Consider the following 22,654-nt stretch of genomic DNA (forward strand, 5'->3'; position numbering starts at 1 on the left):
TGGATAGAACGTCTGCCTTTAGAAGGACACAGAGAGCCATTTGTGGCTCATCCTCTGTCTTACAATGGACTAAAACCAGGAGACCCACACCAGTTAGCACGAACAATCTTTCTCATGGAGAGCCCGATTTGGGATCTATGCATTCCCACTTGGCAGATACGGTTTAGGCAACTATAACCACTTACCTGGAGCACAGCTGTCTACCAGGGCTCCCAAGGCTTTGCCGTCTTGCCAGTTCTGGTTAAAGTTGGTGATGGGCAAGTATGGGATCTTGTTCTGAATCCATCCCAGCAGCCTCTGCTTTGGTGTCTGCTTCTTGGCATCGTCATCGCCTTCATCTTCCCATACGGGCATAGAGATGGAGTAGTGAAGGATCAAAGTCCATACCAGGCCCAAGATGAGCTTCAGGTTCCCATCCACAATGGCTTTACTGTCTGGGAAGATAAGACATCGGTTTGGTCATTCTTCTGAGTGACACAAGTGTGGGTCAGACTCTTTGTAAAAAGGAAATGAAGCTTTTATACACAGGGAACTGTACTGAGTCATTTTGGTGTTAAAGAATGCAGTGCTAGGTTCTGCTTCAGAATATCTGGAAACAGAATGACCATGACAACAATCCAAGGTGTTTAGTAATGACTGCCCTGGATCAGTGGGATGCATTATATTACTGTCTCTACATTTCTGCATGAAACACGGTAGATGACATAGATCAGCAACAAATGTACCAATGCCACAGATGACCCCATGGCTCAGTCCAGATAAACAAATTTATGTGAAGATGATGACAAATGATCAAAAGCTTTGAGGCAGATTATACACTTATTAGGACTGACATTTAAATATGATGAGAGATGGAGAAGGAACTTGGCCATGGATGAAGACACACAACAAAATGGAATGTCCATTCAATGCTCTCTGTCCAGGAAGCATCAACCTAGTTGTTCCTCCACTGAAAACTGGCTGAAACAAAGAACTGATCCTATGCAGGGACCAAGACTTTTGTACAACTCCTTCTTCAAATGTAGGAGATATTCCAAGAGAGGGCTGCATATATGTTAATGGTAAGAAATGATCTGAGGACTACGGAGATGAGTTTAATAGGTAAAGGTGCTTGCTGCCAAGCCTGAGAGTTTAATCCCTGGAACCCACATGATCCAAGGAGGTTGTCCTCTATTATCTAAGCACATAAACACACATGGTAAGTAAGTCAATAAGTACATAAATAAAAGTAATAATATAAATGACCTGAAGATTCTTCCACCTTGAAATGAGTTAACTCACAAGTAACTTACAACTTCTTGCGCTAAATGTAAATGACATTTATATTCTTCTCCAAGCCTCCAGTAAATACAATTACCATGGTGCTATTTCTCATGAGTTGGGCTACCTTACAGTTCTACCTATGTTTCTGATAGTTTTTCTTTCAATTATAGTTGAAGTTTCCAAGGCTGGAGGAATGGCTCAGTAATTGAGAGTACACGCTGCTTTTGTAAGGACCTGACTTGAGTTCCTATCACAGATATGTGGCTCACAACAATTTATACCTCCAGCTTTAGGGAGACTTGATGCCTCTGCCACAAGAGTGTCTACACTCACATGATACATAACTTAACAAAAATAAATGTTAGACTGATGTTTCCATTATTGTTTAAAAATTTTTAAAACCATTTCAGAAATACGGACAATAAAAGATATCCATGTCCCAGAAATAACAACAGTATACAGTCTACTACTGACTCATCTGCCGTCCTGGTTTTATATTTTTCTGCACAAGCTTCTAAATGTTTCTTTTCACTATTAATTATGTCCTAGTCATCTTTTCCCTATAAAAGCTTGTTTCTGTTTACATTCCTCCCCATAGGTTTAAGAGGCAGGCTCCCCTTTAATCTTACCAATGTTGAGCTATCAATCATGTCTATCCAAAAGGTGGTTGAGCTAATGCAATCAGGCAGTCTCTGTTGACAAGCCTGAGATTCCTTCCTCACCCTACCCCCAATTCTGAGAGCTTGCCATTACCCTGGCCAGCTCTACCCTTGTTTTTATTTTTATTTTATTTACTTTTTTTTTTTCTGAGGCAGACTCTTATAACTCTAGTGAAAGCTGGCCTCAGATTTGTGGTCCTCCTGCTTCTGCCTCCCAGGTGCTGGATAATGGGCATAAACCACCATGCCTGGCTCTCTGTCTTTCCACCTTCCACTTGTACTCATCAACATTTAAACACTACCTTTAGAATTGCTCTTTATCCCTCCTCCTTCAACAAACACCATTTAAGAACCATCCCTCTTCTACTTGGGCCCCAAGCTGAAAACGTCATAGCTATCCTGGGATCCTCTTCAGGCCTCTGGTACAGTTTTTACAGTGTGTCATCTCTTCCTATTATATCTCTTGACAAATTTTTGCACCTTCCCATAGGCATGCAGCTTCTCCATCTCTTGGTATCTCCAAGAGCCATGAAAGTGAACTGCTATTTACACCTCAACACTGTGTTTCTAGTCAAGTGTTTCTGTTCTTCCAAACTAACTGATGGTACCTCTTGTCCAATCAAACTCTTCAACCACACAGAACCTAGACACGTGCCATTCAGTTGGACTGATCCTTGTCACATCCACCCAGCCACATACTCCATACCCAGGTTCAAAGTTGGCCTGTTCCAAGATGGCAGCCAGGCCTGGAAGAACCCTATCTTCCTATGGAATAGACTCTGGCACACCGCAAGGCTGGTGGTGCTACATGCACAACTGCATGTATGCTAGGATCCTTTCCTTCAACAGCAGGACCATCTACCAGCCCCTCTGCCTTCCACTCTCAGGAGGCAGTGTGGCTCAGAGCCTGGAGTACAGGTGGCTAATCCATGAAAGTATCAGAATGGCTAACATTAAAAACAAATGACTGTGTGGGGGTGGGGGTGACTGAGTCTTCTTCACCTTGCCGTTGCCCCACCAAGCACAAGGCACCTGAACATTAAACACATAGCACACTACATATGAGTGTGTCTAGTAAGGTGCTGATAGCAGCCCAGCACACTGGAGACACAGTGCAATCTCTTGCACTGTGAGGACTAAGAAGCCTCATTACGCAGGTGCAAGTGTGTAAAACTCAAACTGCCCCCAGCCATGTGTAAAATAAATGCATTTCAAAAACATACTTGCATTGCCTGCCTAAGAGACACAAAGCCTGCCTGGGTTCCATCTCTAGCACTACAAGAAAAAAGGACAAATTGGAGCTGGGTGTGGTAGCACACATTTGTAACTTCAACACTAGGGAGGCCAAGGCAGGAGGATCTTTCAAAGTTCAAAGCCAGTAAGTTCACATCCAGCCTGGGCCACGAAGAAAGACACTGTCTCAAAACTCACACATGTATAAGTGTGTAGGCGTATTTATCTCATAACCAGAAGTCAGGTGGTTCTATTTTTATCTGGGTTACATATGTTGCTCTAAAGAAGAATACAACACTCTCTTCAAGCAAATTTGGGAAAGCATGACCAAGCCAAAGTCAGAGCCAAACTTATGAAGTATGCAATGCCCTGGACTTCTGTTTCCAATGAGTTCAAGGTGGGTGTCCTAACAGGAAAGCCCCCTTTATGGCCTTCCTGGGATACATGATACCTTCATCCTGCTAGTCTAAGAAGCTGGAGGGAAAACAAGCTTCGTTCCAAAAGTGATTTTTGACAGGTAAAGGTTCATATGTTTAGCCCAGCTCTTAGAACAATAAAAAGATGGAGACTTGCCCAAAAGATCTCCCCTGTTCCCATCCACAGGAAACAGGAGACTCCCCAGGCTTTGAAAAGGAAATGCTACAAGGGTGTCCCAATGCGTGCATCTGGCCATTGCTGTAGACCTGGTGTGCTGTGGAGTGCTCATTCTGACACACAGAGGAGGAAAAGACCAGAGTGAACGGAAGGAAGCATCCCCACAGTTAGAGGCTCCAGGGCCTCTTGCTTTCAGGAACGAAACAAGCCAACGCCCAGCATGCCTGCCCAACCTCTCATACTCTGCTTGCAGAGTTTCTACAGACTGGAACCTGGCCATGGGCTTCTCCTCCCCAAATCTGACCAATCACAACTCCCAAATAACTACCCTGGCTATTGGCAACCCCAACCCTCAAGCCACACACACTTTCTCAAACTACCTATAATTATCCAGTTACTTATAAATGACAGCATTGCCTTTTTAAATAGCTACAAAGTCGATCTGAACTACTATAAATTCTACAATGGAATTTATTTATATTACTTCTGTATCAGTCCTTGGGTCCTTGTTAAGGAGCATTTGTATGTGGAATAGGGCCAATTATGAGGCGAACACCAAATATTTTTTAGCATTCTGCAGAAGCAATATTAACATGCTTCCTTGAAGGGCCAGTTCTCCAAAGTCGGGGATAAGAAAGTCTTTCATCTCTCTCAACTCCCATCAATAAGGGCCAGACGGAAACAACTATGTCCCCTACATCTACTGCTACAACGGAACATCACAAGAGTTCCTGAGGCACCTTTCTACATGGCTGCCAACGATTAACCAAGGTAGCAGGAGTCGATCGCGAGCCTCAAGAACAGAGAACTATGGAGAACATTTCACAGTTTTACTCTTCTGAATGAGAATAGTACGCCATCCTCTGGCCACAAGACAGTTGGACACAGGGCCATAAACAGGCAACAGGTGACTCCAGGAGTTAAGAAGGGAAGAGTGTCACCAGGGCCACAGGAACAGAATCCCATGCTCTCTGCACACTCAGCAACTATTACCAGTCAGGAGGCAGTATGGCTCCGAGCCTGGAGTACAGGTGGCTAATCCATGAAAAGTATCAGAATGGCTAACATTAAAAACAAAACGAGGGGCTAGAGAGATGGCTCAGTGGTTAAGAGCACTGGCTGCTCTTCCAGAGGACCTGGGTTCAATTCCCAGCACCGACATGGCAGCTCACAACTGTCTGAAACTCTTGTTCCAGGGGATCCAACACCCTCACACAGACATACGTGCAGTCAAAACATCAATGTACACAGAATAAAAATAAATACAAACACAATGAGAGATGGCTCAGTGGTTAAAGCACTTGCTGCTCTTGCAGAAGGCAGCAGTTTGGATATCAGCACTCATAGAGTTGCCTCTGATTCCAGTTACCGGGATCTGACGCCCTCTTCTGACCTCCAAGTGCACACGGTACACACACTTGCATACATGCAGGCGAACAAACACATAAAAAACAACAAATGCTGGCAAGGTGGAGGAGGGAGGGTGGCACCTTACAAAATGTTGGTGGGAATGTAGACTACAGCAGCCACTACAGAAAGTGGTTCTGAGCTTCATTAAAAAGCTAAAATCTGACTTAACATGATTACACTGTACCATTCATTCCTGGGTATACAGCCAAAGGAAACCATGTCAGCATACCACAGAGATACCTGTTCATCCATGTTTGCTGCTGTATGACTCAGAATAACCCAGTTACAAAATCAGCACAGGTCTCCACCAATGGGAAAAGAAAATGTTGAGTGTGTGTGTGTGAATGTGTGTATGCAACCAACGTAGAATATGTGCACAGCTATAAAGAACAAATTGTGACATTTATAGGAAAATAGATAAAACTGGACATCATCATATTAAGGAAAAAGAAAAATAATGCATTTTTTCCTATATAGAAACTAGGGAATGTAGACACACACACCAGATGAGATGAAAGAAACTAGCAGAGAGGAGGGTAAGAAAAGTAATGGAGAATGAATATAGTCAGAGTACCTGATATATATGAACAAAAATGCCAAAATTCATTGCTCAGTACAACAAATATAAATAGGCTAAACAACAACAAAACAAACAAAACAAAATTGGCCATGGAACCAGCAGCTCAACTAGATTTTTCTCTTTGGACAACACAGTGCTTCTCTAACCTTTATTTTCCTCATGTGACAAATGGGAATTATTATATTCAACAACTTGATAGAGTGGTGTGAGGAATAAGGACAGAGAATGCCAAGAGTTGAGTGTGAAGACTGTGCAGGGGGTCTTGGGAAGGATTAAGAGGTCTGGGCCAGCTTCACTCCTCTGTACTCTGGCCTCAGACCAAAAAAGCGATAGATAAGGAAGGCAGTGATGTAGAGCCAGGTGACTCATGGCCCTGAAAACTGGAGAGTATCTATGGCAAAGGTCATTAAAATCTTCTTCCCCTTTTCAGTCCTAGGTATGTGGCTTCCAGAAAGATGGTTCTCCCAGCCTCTCTGGACTTCAAGGGTCTAGCTGTTGTCAATGGATAGAGGGCAAAAGTGAAGTATGCCTTACGTCAGCCCTGGGTGGGTGTTGGGTGGATATATCTCAGGCTGCCACAGCCTTGTACCTTCCTCACTTATGTCCTGACTGAGGGAGGACTGGGAGAACAAAAACAAGAAGTAAAAAAAAACAAAAAACAAAACAGGGTCCTAGAATGAGGTGCCCCACCCACCTAAAGATCAAAAATGCCAACAATGAAAACCACATTTTCATTCTTTTCCAATGGTGTTCCTGATGTTGTCTATCTGTCCCTCAGTTCATCATCACCACTACACACTCATCCAAGCCTCTTTGTGACAGCAGTAACACGGCCTATAGTCAGATGGGCCTATTTCAACATAGAGCACAAAAAAAGGTTAGCCTGGGAAACTGGGATCAGTTAAGGTGGGTTTGCTCATCTTGACCATTTCTATCTAGAAACTCCCCAAACGTGGTCCCATGGGAATTCTCAATCTCATTAACTTGGCAATCAAGATCAATGGACCAATCTTGATGACGCACAAAAAACCCATGATATTGGTACAAGAAGTAAATGTCTTTTTGCTGTATCGAGGAGGACTCTGAGGCCACTTCTGGGCTCAATAAGATTCTGACATGTGTTACCAAGGTTTGCCATGAACAAGGCCTGGGCATGGGAAGTGAAGGCTCAGAAAATATCATGATGGGTATCGGAGCATTGTTTGGAGGTGGGAGGGGGGTGGGACTTCACTGTAACAGAATCTAGTAAACATTTTTAAATGTTTGGAATTTCTACTACAAACCTGGCATAGTGGCACGCATGCATTTCATCTCAGCACTTGGGAGGCAGAAGTAGGTGGACCTCTATGAGTTCAATGCCACCCTGGTCTACATTGTGAGCTCCAGCTGGCAAAGGCTGCACAGTGACACCTTGTCTCAAAACAACCACCAAAACAGGTACGTAGAAAAAAGAGATTTCTACTGAAAGCCATGACACAGTTCTACTTGGCAAACTATTCTTTCTGTCTGTCCCTCATACACTTGCTGAACTTTTTGGCTCAAATAGAAATAGTTGTAGCAAATGATTCCATGAATACCTACCTGGCTTTTATTTTGGTATTGGGCTATAAGTTACATTTTTCCACACTTGATAGCTATTTTTTCCGCTCCCTAACAATACTCTTTAACAATAAGTGTTTTTTAATTCACTAAAGAATTAATTTTATATACAACAGTAAGTTGATATTAGGCTAAATGGTTAAATATTAAACAGCATAGAAGAAGGTATAAATTGTCTGGTCAAAAAAAAAAAACCTTGGGACAAATGGCTAACCAGGGTTCACATTAATACATTGGCCTCCAGGCTCACTCAGTACCTGTGGCTTCTCAGCTCTTCCCTTTCTCCAGCTTCTCATTCCTATAAAGCCTGGTCATTTGGCCATTTGACGTTAAGTCTCTCTTCTCTCTCCCTGTCCTCCCATCTCCTCTCTTGGCCCACGCTGCCGGCCAGGTTCAGTGTACTCCTTCCTCTCCATGCTCTAGACTCTCCCAGATGCCTCTGGCTGTACTCTCTCTCCCTCCTACCTCCAATAAAAACCTTCCTTTCAACTGTACCTTGGAGCAGTCTAGTCCTCATTTAATCCATAAGTAATATCTCATTTTCTTTTACTGGGAAATCTTTAAGTTAGATTTAAGGGCCAGGAATAGCACTGGGAACGAGGTGGAGACAGAAGGATCTTGAATTCCAGGATAGCCTGGGACTCATATTGAGTTACAAGCTAGGGAGCTATGTAGCAAAATCATGTCTCAACAAAAGCTATCAAATGTTAGGATGACGATTACAGCCTTGTTACGAAAGATAAAGAAAAGGGGGCAAAGAAAGGACACTCCCAAATGGTCTGAATTACGTACACTTTTATCAGTCCTTGCATAAACTCACCCTGATGACCACCATACAGTTTCGGGTTGACTAACAGGGCAAGGCCCCCAAGGACTCTTCTGAGCATGCTCATGAGTCACAGCAGAAAATAGCCACTAGAAACTTTGGGTTAAACCCGAGCATGAGCACATAAGGTCTCACCACAGCACGGCAGCCATGAGTCCTGGGTCACAGACTCCAGTTACCACCAGAGACTAACTATATCCAGCTGAAATAACAAATGTTGGCTGTGAATGGAGGTCACAGAGACCTATTGACTCCATCTCCTCTCATGTAGAGAGGCCACCTCCCCTGAAAGGCAGCTCACTTGCTAGGAATTAGACCCAACGTGAGTTCTAGGTTACCTGAATGTGCAGCCCACAGAGGAAAAGAAGGGCGTGAGAAACAGTCTTGAGAAGACCCCTAAGCACCCTTTCTGTGGTCAACAACAACACGACAGTTTTCTTTTTTATCCAGAATCTTCCCAGGGCCAAGCCCTATGCACTTTGAAGGCCTTCCTTGAAACAAAGACCCTACGAGGTGGTTTTGATGGTTAAATCCCATTTTAAAGATGAGATAACAGAGATAAAGCCATTGCTCTATTTCTCTGAATCTGTTTATATCACGACAGTTAAGTCCTTACTCTCATTCTGCAGATGAGGAGGTGGAGGGTCTTATGGCTGGTAAGTCATAGGCTGCCTAGGATGTAATCTAGGCTGTCAACCCACAGACAGAGCACATAGACTTCAACTGGTTCTATTCTTTTTCACTGTACAGACTTGCAAGCCTCTAGGAGACAACACAGTGGGCAGAATGCATGTAGACTGGCTACTGAAAGGGCACAGGAGGTGCAAATAATGAGTCAGGGATGTTTGTCCAACAAGGCCATCTAGGGATCTCGGATTCCAGTAATCAAGGATCTCCACCCCCCTCCTTCTCCCTTTCCTTCTCCCTCCCCCTCCCCCCTCCCCTCTCCCTTTCGCTCTAAGAAGTCCCAGCATATTGCTTCTTGGAGAGAAACCATCGACAGCCAACTACTTAGAAAGATATAGTTCTGCCCAAGGCAATCTAAACCTGTTACTCTGCTTTTTTCCTCTGGAAAATACAAATTAGGCTTACTCAATAGTCTTGAAAGCCCTGTTCTTTCTCTTCTATTCTCATGTCCAACAAAAATTTCCCAACTGCCTTCTAAGCATCAGGCTTTGTGTGGGATACCAATTAAATTTTAAACAAGGAAGGAGATTAAACTTGCTCTAAAACAGCCCATGAAAAGAGTAGGGTATACTAATAGTACGGTGAAGAACCAGTCAAGGGGGAAAAATGATAATTTTGAGCTTTGTACTCCCCATACTAAGCTATGGTTCTTGGTACTGACACATACAGACACATGTGCACATAAATCAGAGTAGAGGTCAGAAACAAGATAGTGAACAGGATGGGCATTCATTCGATTACAAACTTGTAAACGTTGGACCTAGTCACAGAGTCAGATCAAGGTGGTTCTTTTGGTTTACATTTCCCTGGAATAACCCAGCTCATGTTACAAGTCATGCAAGCCCATTAGGAAGATGGCAGGCCGCCCAAGAGATTGTGAAGCAATAAAAAGAACAAAACTTCCAATTTAAAGTGGTGAATAGGAAGAAAGCTGAGGGAAATTCAAAATAATTTATACCAGCTGGCTCCCAGCATCACCAACAGAAAGAGGATGAAGTTGGGGGAAAGAATTTGCAGAGGAGAGAGGACAGCATGCCTTTTCCTGCTTCCCAACATCGACAGATTTGGGATGGCACCGGATCCCACGGCAAGATTTAGCTTTATGGACAGCTAAAAATTATACTCCCAGTTTAAGACTATTTGATCCCTGAACACATATCACACCCAGAGACTGGGTGCCTCATTGCAGGTAACAGGTCCTGTCTCCAAAATCTCTGGGTGGGGTCTCCAAAACCTCATAGCATGGAGGTGGGGTGCCTGAGGCTACTAAGAGAAAAAAAAAATAGGTCATTTAGTGAAATAACTATCTGGTGGCCAAGTAACCTAGGGATGAAAGAGACCGGGTCGGTTGTGACAGGATAGCTAGATGTTCACATGCCCTGCCCTGGAGTCAGGAAAGCTCCAATCATGCCCAAAGTGCAGCCAAGAAGGGCCACTTGCATGCACATGGACTGATGGTATGAAGCAGTGTGACACCATGCAGTAAAGCAGGTACCCAATGACAGCCTCAGCACACGAACAGGGCTACAGTGACTACTATTATTACTACTGTAAAAATGTCAACACAGAAAGGATGGTATGCCAACTGCTCTCCAAGAGAGGGTTAGAAGTATCCTATTCTGGTTAAAGACTGTTTGCCCCAGAACTTGGCCTTCCCCGCAGAAGAACATTCCATCTGCTCACAGCTAGAAGAACGGGACCCATCAGGGACCCTGGCTTACGACTGATAGAATCAAGATGTCCTTGCTTCGTGAGCTGCAGAGCAGACTGCTAGTTTACTAAGCCCTGTGGGCCACCACCCTGACCCTACCAGCAGATTCCAGAATGGTCCCAGGGCTGACAAAACATCAAAATCAGGCTCCCTAAACTCAATTTGAAGCACAAAGTATTCAAGAACATTTCTTTTTTTTTTTAAAGATTTATTTATTTATTATATATGAATATACTGTAGCTGTCTTCAGACACACCAGAAGAGGGCATCAGATCTCATTACAGATGGTTGTGAGCCACCATGTGGTTGCTGGGATTTGAACTCAGGGCCTCTGAAAGTGCAGTCAGTGCTCTTAACCACTGAGCCATCTCTCCAGCCCTCAAGAACATTTCTTAAAGAGATTTGTCTAATTTGACATGGGCAAGGAGGTGGTATTAAAAAGATTGTTAATCATTAAATCAGCCTAATTCATCAATACAACTTAAATTCTTTAACTCCACGAGCAGTTAAAAAAGAAACTGTACAAACAGGAGCAGCAGGCTGCTGTAAAAGAATGAGGAACTTTTGTTTGTTCCTCCTACAGAGGTAAGCATTGGCGTATTAAGGAAAGGAAGGGAACATTCTAGCAAAGGACTGAGCGTGTATCCACTGTCCTCTCTGCCTCTAGAGAGATAAAGCAATGGCAGAAAGGGTTTTTATGTGCTGTTGCTGACATATGCTTCTGTACTGCTTATATTTTTTAATTTTCACTTCCATCCATTCATTCATTTCTGTGTTTTTGGTTTTTCTGAGACAGGGTTTCTCTATGTAGCCTGGGCTGTTCTGGATGGAACTCACCCTGTAGATCAGGTTAGCCTGGAACTCAAGAAATCTGCCTGTCTCTACTTCCTGTGTACAGAGATTAATGGTGTGTACTAGTATTGCCTGGCTTTTTTAAAAAATTAGTTATTCTTTTAAAATAAGTTTTATTCATACCACTTTAAAGATGCAATAATGTATCTTTTCAACTTTTATAATAAATAATGCAAATTTTCAACTTGTCAATAAAATTGCTTGCAGGGTTCTGTAGGATTCCAGGAATGTGGGGGAAATCAACAGGCTTTATCCAGCGATAGAAGCTGTGGATTTGGTAGGCTTGTGTGTGAAAGGGGAGCTGGGGTTGTGCACGACTGAGGTCATATCTGTAGAAGCTCAGTCTTGAAGACACTGAAGCAGGGGCCTTTGCTCTGTTCCTAGGACTCTGCTGGCTGAGTGCTGTTCTGCAAAGAAGCTCAAGGAGAAAACCTTGCAGGTCTGCTAATTGTTTTCTTGAGACGTTCCCTTACTCACCTTTCTCACAGTGAAAACGCACATGCGTCATCATTACTCACCAGACACTCACACACACCCTCCAGGAGCTGCAGGCACCGAGCCTCTGAGATGGCATCTGTCCTTCCGAAACAGCTCAGGGGGGAGCAGGGGATGACGTGCTTTAGATTACACAGCAAGAAGACAGTCATCTGACTGCCTTTAGACATCTTTTTCCAGACAACAGCAACAAAAAATAACTTCTTTGGACCCAGAAGCCAACCCGACCTAGTGCAATGACATCCCTGAATTCTCAAAGCTGCTGTATGATGCCATTATGAGCTCCACTTTTCAGATTAAAAAACTTATAAGGGCCAGGCAGTGGTGGCGCATGCCTTTAGTCCCAACACTTGTGAGGCAGAGGCAGGCGGATTTCTGAGTTCGAGGCCAGCCTGGTCTACAGAGTGAGTTCCAGGACAGCCAGAACTACACAGAGAAACCCTGTCTCGAAAAAACAAAACCAAACAAACAAAAACAAACAAACAAAAACTTATAAGGAGTAAAGCCACATAACTCCAGAGGTGAAGCAGGGATTTGAACTTAGGTCACTGACTCCAAAGCCAGTTGCTGACCATTCTTCCCTGGAGAACCAAACAGGCACACAAAGGATGTGGTCAATATACGGACAGACTTGTCACAAATGCTTCAAAACCCAAAAAGGATAAAAAAAAGAAAAATGTCGAGGGTTACGTCACCCTCGTAAAAGAGATTTATCATCGCGCCCTTGAATTCCGTCCCATGACAAACGGTCTTGGCAGCAAGATAAACAGACCAAATACAGCAGGTCAGACTCACTGCTAAGTGGAGGAAACTCCATCTAACATTCCTGAGGCACGTTGTCCAGAGTGCAGAGCAAGCGACTGACACACAATTAATCTCCACAGAGTTAGCCCAGCCACCAGCTGCTGCTGGACTGAAGCTGACTGAGCCAGTCTGCGCCAAATCTCTATTGCCAGTTCTTCATCTACAGCCTGTGTGGCTCTGAGGCTACCTCTAGCCCTAGCAGCTAAAGCTCAGAACTGTCCTGCCTACACTTGACTCCAGGAGAGTTGCCCGGTGTTCCCAGACCACATTTAAACCTGGTCCCATCCTTCTGCCACCTGGAGCATCGACCAGTATTTTCCTTAATTCAATTCATCCCTGCCTTACACACCTTAAGCAATAATGCCCATGAAATTACAGGTTTAAAACACTAGTTACACTTTTTAAATACTCATGAAAATACTAGTTCCAACTGTTAAAAGTTAGTTGTGTAAACGTATCATCATCTTGAGTGCCATGTGTCTTAGCAGAGACCACGTCAGATCTTCACCAGTTTCTCCAGACCAAACGAACAAACAAAATAAATATCTAATATGCACGATATTTGATATGTGACCCCTGTGGGAGCTGCAAACCACGGGCTGAGAAATGGTGCACTATGTAGTCTAAGCTAGTTTTAAACCACAGCCATTATACCAGAAACAATTAAGCTCCTACAGGGCTCCATCTCCAAGAGATGGCTAAGATGTTACTCAATTTCCAGATGTTACTGGACTAGGGAGTATGTGGGGTGTGTGTGCATGTGTTAGGTCCCAAATTCCACAACACAGAGCCATTGACTGTCTCAAGATGACAGTCTGGGCTCAGCTTAAGCTGTATTATAGGACTGCTGGTAATTAACACCAACTTTGAAGCCAGTGGGGCATTTAACAGTTGGAGTATGTGTTGCATTGCTGTGTCAATGGTGGAGACATTGGGTGTGTCTTGTTCTCCATCTCATAATCTTATTTTTTGAGACAGAGTCTATTACTGAACCTGGGGTTCACTGATTTAACTAAACTAGCTGGCTCAGAAAGTCACCTGTCTCTGCCCACCACTGTGCCAGTTTGGAATTACAGATGCACTTAACTGCACCCAGCTTTGAAACTGTGGGTTTGAGATTGGATCTTCATGGGTTTTGCAAACACTTTACCAACTGAGCCATCACAGAGCTGGGGAACTTTATGAAAATTCTGTCTCAAAGGAGACTGATTATCTACATTTTGGGGAATTCTACTTTAAACCAGACTTCGGCTCCTCCAAACACCCCCCAGCATCTATGGGAAATGGACATTTTATAAACAGTTAAGCACAGGGTAAGAGAAACAGGAAATAGACGCTAAAGGGGAGCCCACAAAACAAAAAACAGCATCTTTCTCTAATCTCTGATGGTTCGTGGCAGGGATTAAGAAATTACAACCCTGCTACTTGGAATCTAGAAGTTTTATAGATAAAAGACAGAAAAGAAAATAGGCTCTCTGAACCGTTTTCCTAATTAAGGCTGTTAAAGAAAGACACACCCTTTGTACACCCTCAACCAGTGTTTATAGGTTCTAGTGATAACCAACTCCTGAAGCAACTTACTCTTCAGTGCAAGTTGTCACTTCTGTTTCTTCCTTTTTTTTTCTTTTTTTGAGATGGGGTCTCACTGTGTCTTCCTGGGGGCTAGTCTGGTCACTATGCCTCTGCCTCCACTTTCTGAGGGCTGTGTTTAAAGGTATGCACCAGAATGCTCCCCTGCAAACTGTCATTCTTAAGCAACAAGCAATGATTGGAATTCAGGCCCCAAGCAAACTCCTCCTTCCTGGATTTGCTTCAGAACGTCTGATGTCAGAATCAACAAACTGCACATAAAGGAGGAAGTGGGAGGGTCCCTGTGGATCAAGGCCATTGCCGAAGTCAGTACAAAGAGGAATCCCTCAGAGGCAGACTGGATTATCAAATCATGAGAAAGTTCGAAACCTCTTACCTGTACTCGTCTAGGCAAGAACGAAGAAGACATTCCACAGGGGTTATATGTGCTCCCCCAACTTTGGCCATCAGTCTTTTGAAACAGAGGTCTCCAAGGAATTGGAATTTCCCCAGCAATCTCATGCTGGGAAAAGGAAAAGGCTGAAGCCTGGTATCAGCCAAGAGGAGGGTCTTGTCTGACACCTGGGAGCAGAGACTGGCTCTGAGACAAAGCTACGAGTTGGGGTTGGAGGGGGAGAGAGTGCCACACCCTGACCAGGACTGCTTGGTCTCATCCTCTATTGAAATGTAACCCTGTCAAACCTGGAGATGGGGTGGGGGTGGGGGTGCGGGATCACTGGCCTTGTTTTTGTTCCTCTTCTCAGTGTGACCCCATTAAATAACTCTCCTAAGGTGGGGTCTGAATGAGAATGTTCCCCAAAAGCTCAGATACTTAACACTTGGTTCCCCAGGGCTGGGAAGGTGGCAGAACTTTTGGGAGGCAGAGTCTTACTAGAGGAAAATGCCAGGGCATGCTTTGAGCTGTGACTAAATTGTGAATGAGAATTACTGAATGAAGCCCTATCTTCAAAGACTGTTTGGATGACTGAACTGCAGTGAGGGAGAGAGGCTGGAAGCCGCACATTCAGACCTAATCACCTTATCTTGGGCTAGTCTGAGCCCCCTAAATAGCTATTTCCTTGCCCACTTCTGTGTCTAACATCCTGTGACTAATAGATAAAAAACCTTTGGAAATCTATTACCTCAGCAGACTACTTGCTTCGTAACTCAAAAGCTAACAATGTCACCACACAGCATCTGACGTCTATCAGGATACAGCAATGTCACCACTCAGCATCTGATGTCCATCAGGACAGAGTTTCCCATCGCATTGTGACCTGCTATCTGACGTATTCACCAACGTACTTCAAAATTGTCTTGATTTATGACTTTCTTTGTTCTATAACCACAAAACTCTATGAAGGAAGTGCTTCTGTGAGTATGGGGGATGGAGGTGGGGGACCTGGGGACCCCAAGCCATAGTCACTCGCAAGTTCTCCTCTGACTTCCACATCATCTCTGTGGCACACAACCCAAAAACCCAACTGGCTGGGATCTGCAGCATTGGTAGTTTTACTGGAAGGAATCTTGGGGTAGTCTGTGACACAATGTTGGGGTTCTTTGTGATCTTGAACAAAGAACTAAATGAGACATATGTTACTGAGGAATTCCAGTTCTCTTTTGCAGGAAGAGACCCTTAAGCCATCTCATAGGGATGCTTGAAGACCATTTTATTAGAGTCTGAGAAGAAAACCACAGGGTAGGCAAACTGTCAATCCTAGCGGTTGCAAGAAGGGAGATAACCAGAAAAGGTCATGTCTTCTGAGCTAGAGTCAAACGAAGAAGGTCTGCAATAAAGGAGGCTCAGAAACCAGCAAGAAAGCCTGAGTGTCAATACACACATGCTTAGGATTTCAGCTAGGATTTCTATCTGGAAGCAACTTCCACAAGGGAAGGGTTCCTATGGTGAAAAATCACATTATCTCATTAAAGGGATAATTACTTGTTCCATCTCCTTAGCAAATCTTCAGGGTAGACTAGGAGCAGGTTACCTAGCTAGGTGACTGACAGCCCAGTTGGCTAACTCTTAAAAGAGAAGACAACAGTATGCAATATTCTAGCCTTTGTCGCAAATTAGACTGTCATGTCTCTATCCAGGGTCTGAAGAACTCAGATCCTACTCTCGTTTTTAATTAATTAATTAATTAATTATTCGAGGCAGGGTTTCTCTGTGTAGCCCTGGCTATCCTGGAACTCACTCTATAGACCAGGTTGACCTCAAACTCAGAAATCCACCTGCCTCTGCCTCCCAAGTGCTGGGACTAAAGGCGTGTGCCACTACTACCTGGCCCTATTCTCTTAACCAAGAGAAGATTTTCCCTTAACGAGCCTCAAGGGAGCTTGGATTACTCTGCCTTTTCTTTTTTTTTTTTTTTTTTTTTTTTTGGTTTTTCAAGACAGGGTTTCTCTGTGTAGTTCTGGCTGTCCTGGAACTCACTTGGTAGACCAGGCTGGCCTCGAACTCAGAAATCCGCCTGCCTCTGCCTCCCAAGTGCTGGGATTAAAGGCGTGCGCCACCACCGCCCGGCACTCTGCCTTTTCACAAAGAAATAAGATGTGAGGTCCAAGCGTAATCATGAGTGGAGGGGTCAATCTTCAATGTCTCCAAGCCTGTTTAATGCCTCCCCTAGATGTCTAACAGCACAGCCTAGCATACACAAGAACTTTAGAGCCAGGACACAGACACACATGCACACACGTGCACATGCACACACAGCTCACTGGGAAAGTGTGTTCACATAACTGTGTAGAAATGCCTAGAATTCCTTATGTGAACACTTCAAGAAACCCAGAGAAACGTATAAACTTGAGACTAGAGACCATGACTTACTTGTGATGGTTAATTTTAACTCTCAAGCAAAGCCCCATAGACTAGTCCTGGGCTGAAGCAAAAGAGAGCTAAGCACAAGCACTCATTGCCCTGGATTCTCCCTCCAGCCATCATACCCTCCTTGCCATGAAGAGCTGATTGCTGAAGCTGTAAGCAACAATAAATCCCTTCCTTCCTTAAGCTGCTGTCCTAGAGATACTGGTATGAAACACGAAGACAGAAGCAACTTGGGGAGGCAGCGGTTCATCACACACACTTCACATCACAGTTCGTCACCAAAGGAAGTCAGGACAAGAACTCAAGCAGGGTGGGAAGCTGGAGCCAGGAGCTGATGGAGAGGCCATGAAAGAGTGCTGCTTATTGGCCTGCTCTGTCTACAGGCCTGAATGTCTGTGCTGGCCTTTGGTAGTTGCTGGAATTCTGAAGAACTAGGCTCATATGCCAGTAAGGGAATGGACTTGCTAGCAAGGAGAGCAAGCAGACAAAGAGCAAAAGCGTCCTTCTTCCATGTCCTTACATAGGCTTCCGGCAGAAGGTGTGGCCCAGATTAAACGAGTGTCTTCTCATTCAAGACCTGATAAAGGTGTGTGTCTTCCTGCCTCAGAATTCAGATTAGAAGTAGACCTTCCTAATTCAAATTAAGCAAAAATTCCCTCACTTGTATGCCCTCCATTTTTAAATTTTAGTTAATTCCAGATGTAGCCAAGTTGACAACCAAAAATAGTCATCACATTTTGTAATATTTTTATGAGAAATTTCAAATAAAACTAATTGGCTGTGGTTATCACATTTGTGGTTAGCATTTGATTTCTATTATATTCTCTCTCTTGACAGTTCACTCTGCCATGGCAAACTTCCCTTTAAAGAGCAGGGAAGGAGGCCAATAGAATGGGCCAGTAGGTAAAGGCACTTGCTACCCAAGCCTGGTGGTATAAATTCAATCCCTAGAACCCATGTAAAGGCAGAAGGAAAGAACTGCCCCCACAAATCATCTTCTGGCCTGTGGCTGTGACACACATGTCAACATATATGTGAATTAACCTGATATATAGAGTGAGTTGCTCACCAGCCAATGTTACAGAGCACACACCTTTGATCCTAGCTTCTGGGAGGCAGAGGCAGTTGTATCTCTGAGTTTGAGGCCATACTGGTTTACATAGCAAGTTCTAAGACAGACACTGCTATAGAGACCCCCATCTCAAAACAAAAATAAAAGAAAGGGTACAACTTTCCAAACAGCTTGTTTTCCAAAGTAAAGGACTGAGACGAAGCCTCTAAGCTTCACTGGGCCAGCAGGCTTGTGAATGGAAGTGATGTGCCCAGTCACATTCTGCTTTGAAGGAAAATACAGATGAGTTAGAAGGAAAAAGGTGGGCTGGGGCGAATGGACTTAAGCTTTGTTCTAGTTTAACTTTCTCCCAAGGTAAAAAGTGACTTAGATGCATCTAAATCTAGAGGACTCACCCCTTCCCCACAAGGAACCCTCCCACAGAAAAGGGCTGAATGAAATAGCCACGACCCAGAAATTCTCTACATCCACCTTAAAAGCACCTTCTCTGTCTCCCCAGATTAAGGGCCCCCACTTGGAGCTCCAAAAACAGTTCTGACACCCTCTTCATAGCTCCTGGAGTGTTCAGAGAGTGAGCCAATGTTTCCAGGGCCTCAGGCCAATGGGGTGTAATCACCCCGTTAGAAGCTTCTGGTTGCTCATCAGAATCTAGAAGCCTGGCTGGGCTGCACGCAAGCAGAAGGCTGTGTCAGGCTTCATATCCTAATAAATTCCCCCACACCCCACCTGTGAAACTCTGTTCCCATTTCTTACCAAAACTGGAGTCCTAGCTTCAGGGCTTCTCCTGAGGCCCGAAGCTGGCTGCTCCTGCTGATGACATCACTGACGAACGCCTGACAATGGCTCCCTAGAGCTTAAACCTTTGCTAATACCTAGCAAGAGCACATTCCTCCAGCATGAGGTCATGCTTAGCTAATTGCTAATCTGGCCCCTACCCCAGAGCCCAAAGCCACTAGGAGATGCCTAAACAGTCAGCCCCTGCCCCAGGACCTTCTGAAGCTGCAAATACCAACCCCTAAGCAGACAAAATAGAGGCAGCTTGCAACAGGACCCAGAGTTGCCAGAGTCTGAAAATACAGCAAAACAAACAGACAGAGCCTATAAAGTTAAATATGAATTTAGTAAGTATGCTCTATGCGTGAGTTTCTAAACATGTGAGAACTACCACATGTGGGGCATTCTTACATTAGAAGGATCAGCACTGTTTATCTGAAATTCAAATGTAACTTTTCTCTAGTAACACATGTGAGTTTTTATTCCTTTGTTTGGTTTATGTGATTTCCAAAACTGCCAGCTACAGATTACAACAAATACTCCAGGGTGTGGGGGACAGGGGTGGGGAAGAGAAGACAAAAGGGAGGCACCAGAGGGTTGGGGCCGGCACTCCGTTGGCAATATGCTTGTCTAGTGTGGAGACAGCCTTGAGAAGGGCTCCCCATCATGTAACCAGGTAGAAGACCTGTAATTCCTGCATTTGGGGTGTGGAGGGAGGAACCATGGTATGATAGGAAAGGAAAGAGGGATGAGGAATAGCAAGGAAGAAAGGGAGAGGGGCTGAGGGATGGTAGAAGCTGGAAAAGCAGAGTATCTGTTTAGTGTGCTTGAGGTCCTGAGTCTGACTTCCAGTACATCAGAAAGAAGTATGTGCATACCACACACTCACACATGGTGGAACACACACACACACACACATACACACACACACACACGAAATTGCCTTTAGAAAGCACATTAGGGGCCCAGCATGATGGCTCATACCTGTAAATCATTACCTGGGAGGCAAAGGCATGACTGTGGCCAATCTATATATACAGTTGCAGATCAGCAGAGCCTCATAGAGACCTTATTCAGAGGCTATTGAGAAGATAGAGAGGATGGCACAAAGATCCAGGATCCTGTATTCTCCTCACTCTTCCAAGCATCCTTACTCCAGTCTGACTCGTAAAGCAAAAAGTTGTAATGTTGCCAAGAAATCAACATAATTTTGCAAAGAAAATCCACACACACACACACCCCAGCCACTGTGCTTATGGTCACAGTAACATCTTGGCCTCCATGGAAACCTAGCAGGAACAATCTTGTTCCACAAGGAAGCCCACCCTGGTCTGGAATGGTTAGCACACAGAACAGAAGCTGAGACGACTTCCGGGGAATGAATCTTGACAATGAAGTTTATTTGCAGAATAACAGTGTTGCTAAAGGGGTCTAATGGGAATGTTTTAAATTTATTACCCCCTGGCTGAAGGATATCAAGGACATAATCATTTGCATGCAAAAGATTTGAAATTAAATTCCTTTTTTTAAAATTGAATTCTTAATTTAGCTCAGTAAGCCAATGCATAATATGCAGAATCTATGATGATACGGGAAAGAACTTCCTTGGTGAGTAAACGGTGATAAATCAGTAGTATGGGTGGCTGAGGAAACTGGCAAATAATATATACTATATAATTATAATATTATAGGGTTTAAGTCAGAAAGGATTAAGATCCATCTGAAAACTACGAACAGGAGTTGAGTATAGTGTGTGTATCTGTAACCCAACCCTAGAGGTAAAACAGGAGGAGCAAGAGTTTCAAAGCCCTGTGAGGCTACACAGGAGTTCCCGGCCAGTCTGGGTTACATGAGACCTGGTCTCATGAGAAGGTACAAGGACTAAGTTGTCGGGATGGCTCGGTGGTAAGGGCTCTTGCCACCAAACCTGAGAACCTGAGTTGGATCCTTGGGACCCACTTGGTAGAAGGAGAAAAGCTGTCTTCTGACCTCCTAGGGCTCCCCCCACCATCAATCATCAATCAATCAATCAATCAATCATTGTAAAGCAGTCAATGGATTTAAACAAAAACTTTTAAAGTTAAATACAAACAAGACTAGAACTGGGAGCTTGGGGTATGGTGCTGTGGCACTGTGTGTATACTTAGCCTGCTTGAAAGCCTGAGTTTAAGCCCCAGTGGGGGGTTGGGGGGAGGAGATTTAGAAATTAATTCAATCAACAAATCTTGTGCACTCACAATGAACCAGGCCTTATAGTAAGCCTAGGAGTCCAAAATCCACTATGACCCTTCTTCACAGAGGAAACTCAAAACCTTGCCTAAATCCACACTGCAGGGGAGAGGTCAGGTTGGCGTTAAACCTATGAGGCCCAAAAGCTATTTCACTTTCTGAACTCATTTGCAATTCTGTGAAGCTCCGGACTGTACAGGTAAAGGGCCAGCACTTGGAAAGGTCTTCCACAGCATCCAGGTTCCCAGGGGCACTTCCTGAGACCTCTTTCCTTTGAAGTTAATACTTAAGTATTCTGTTGCCAGTAATCCAACTCTGTTTCAATCAGGAAGAGCTGTTAAGGAGAATAAGCTGCACCCTTTAGAAGAGCTTTTCTCTAAAACCTGTAGAAACTTAAAAATCTCCATTATATACGTAGATATTTAATTTTTTATCTATTAGCATCCTGTAGGTGTGTGTATATGTCCTGTGCCATGTGTAGAGATCAGAGAACAACTCTATAGAGTTGAATCTCTCTTCCCACCTTTATGTGGGTTCCAGGGATCAAACTCAAGTCTTCCGGAACACGAAGCAAGCACCTTAGTGTCTCCTATCTCCATATTTATTTTTTGAAACACACCATGCTGTGCACTATGTACACACAAAATTAGGTGGTGACACAATTAAAATTAAATTGGAGTCAGTCATCTACCACTTGTATTAAAAAATAAAAATTGGGACCAGGGAGATGTCTCAGTGGATAAAGGTACTTGCATGCCTGACACCTGAGCTCCACATGTGGAACCCGTGTAAAACGTGTAACGTGGATGTAGTGGCGAGCACTGTACTTGTGCAGAAAATCTGAGAGCCTCTGGTCTGGAATATACTGCAGCAGAAATAAAAGAGAGCCTGCCTCAAACACTCTGGCCTCTTTACGTGTGGTGTGTATGCACTCACACACAGGCATGCACACACACAAACACAGAAGTACCCACTTTAGGCAGCTCACAACTGCCTGTAACTCAGGCTCCAGAACCCTGGACACTGTCTTCTGGTCTCTATGAGCATTGCACTTAAAAGCACAAACCTACCATACGCACTGCTGACACACACATATACATGAAATTTAAAATAAAAGTAGTATCTTTTAAAAATGTGGAAAGCAACAAAGGAAGACCTCTGGTCTCCATATGCATGTGCACACATGTGTGTGCACCCACACATGCATGGACAAACACAAGATACAAAGGCACTTTGAAGCATTTGGGGAAACTTTTATAAAATGCTATTACTGGGCTATTAAGATGGTTTAGTGGGTAAAGGCACTTGCTGCCAAGCCTGACATTCTGAGTTCAATCCTGGGACCCACATGGTAGTGGAAAGAGAAAAAAGACTCCCCAAAGTTTCTTTCTGGAACACACACACACACACACACACACACACAGAGAGAGAGAGAGAGAGAGAGAGAGAGAGAGAGAGAGAGAGAGAGAG

At 44.0% G+C, this 22,654-nt stretch overlaps 1 protein-coding gene across 3 annotated transcripts in view; it reads right to left on the reverse strand.

The window, feature by feature from the left end:
- The window catches only part of Flnb (filamin B), a 131,099-nt gene that overhangs the window by 84,368 nt on the left and 24,077 nt on the right, over positions 1–22,654 (reverse strand). For all 3 annotated transcript variants that reach the window (XM_028786042.1, XM_028786041.1, XM_028786040.1), the window contains exon 2: positions 186–434. In XM_028786042.1, coding sequence (XP_028641875.1) covers positions 186–434 — 249 coding nt within the window. The remainder of the gene's footprint in view (positions 1–185; positions 435–22,654) is intronic.

The sequence above is a fragment of the Grammomys surdaster genome, unplaced genomic scaffold (genome assembly GCF_004785775.1).
Source record: "Grammomys surdaster isolate TR1022 unplaced genomic scaffold, NIH_TR_1.0 125428, whole genome shotgun sequence".
Taxonomy (NCBI): domain Eukaryota; kingdom Metazoa; phylum Chordata; class Mammalia; order Rodentia; family Muridae; genus Grammomys; species Grammomys surdaster.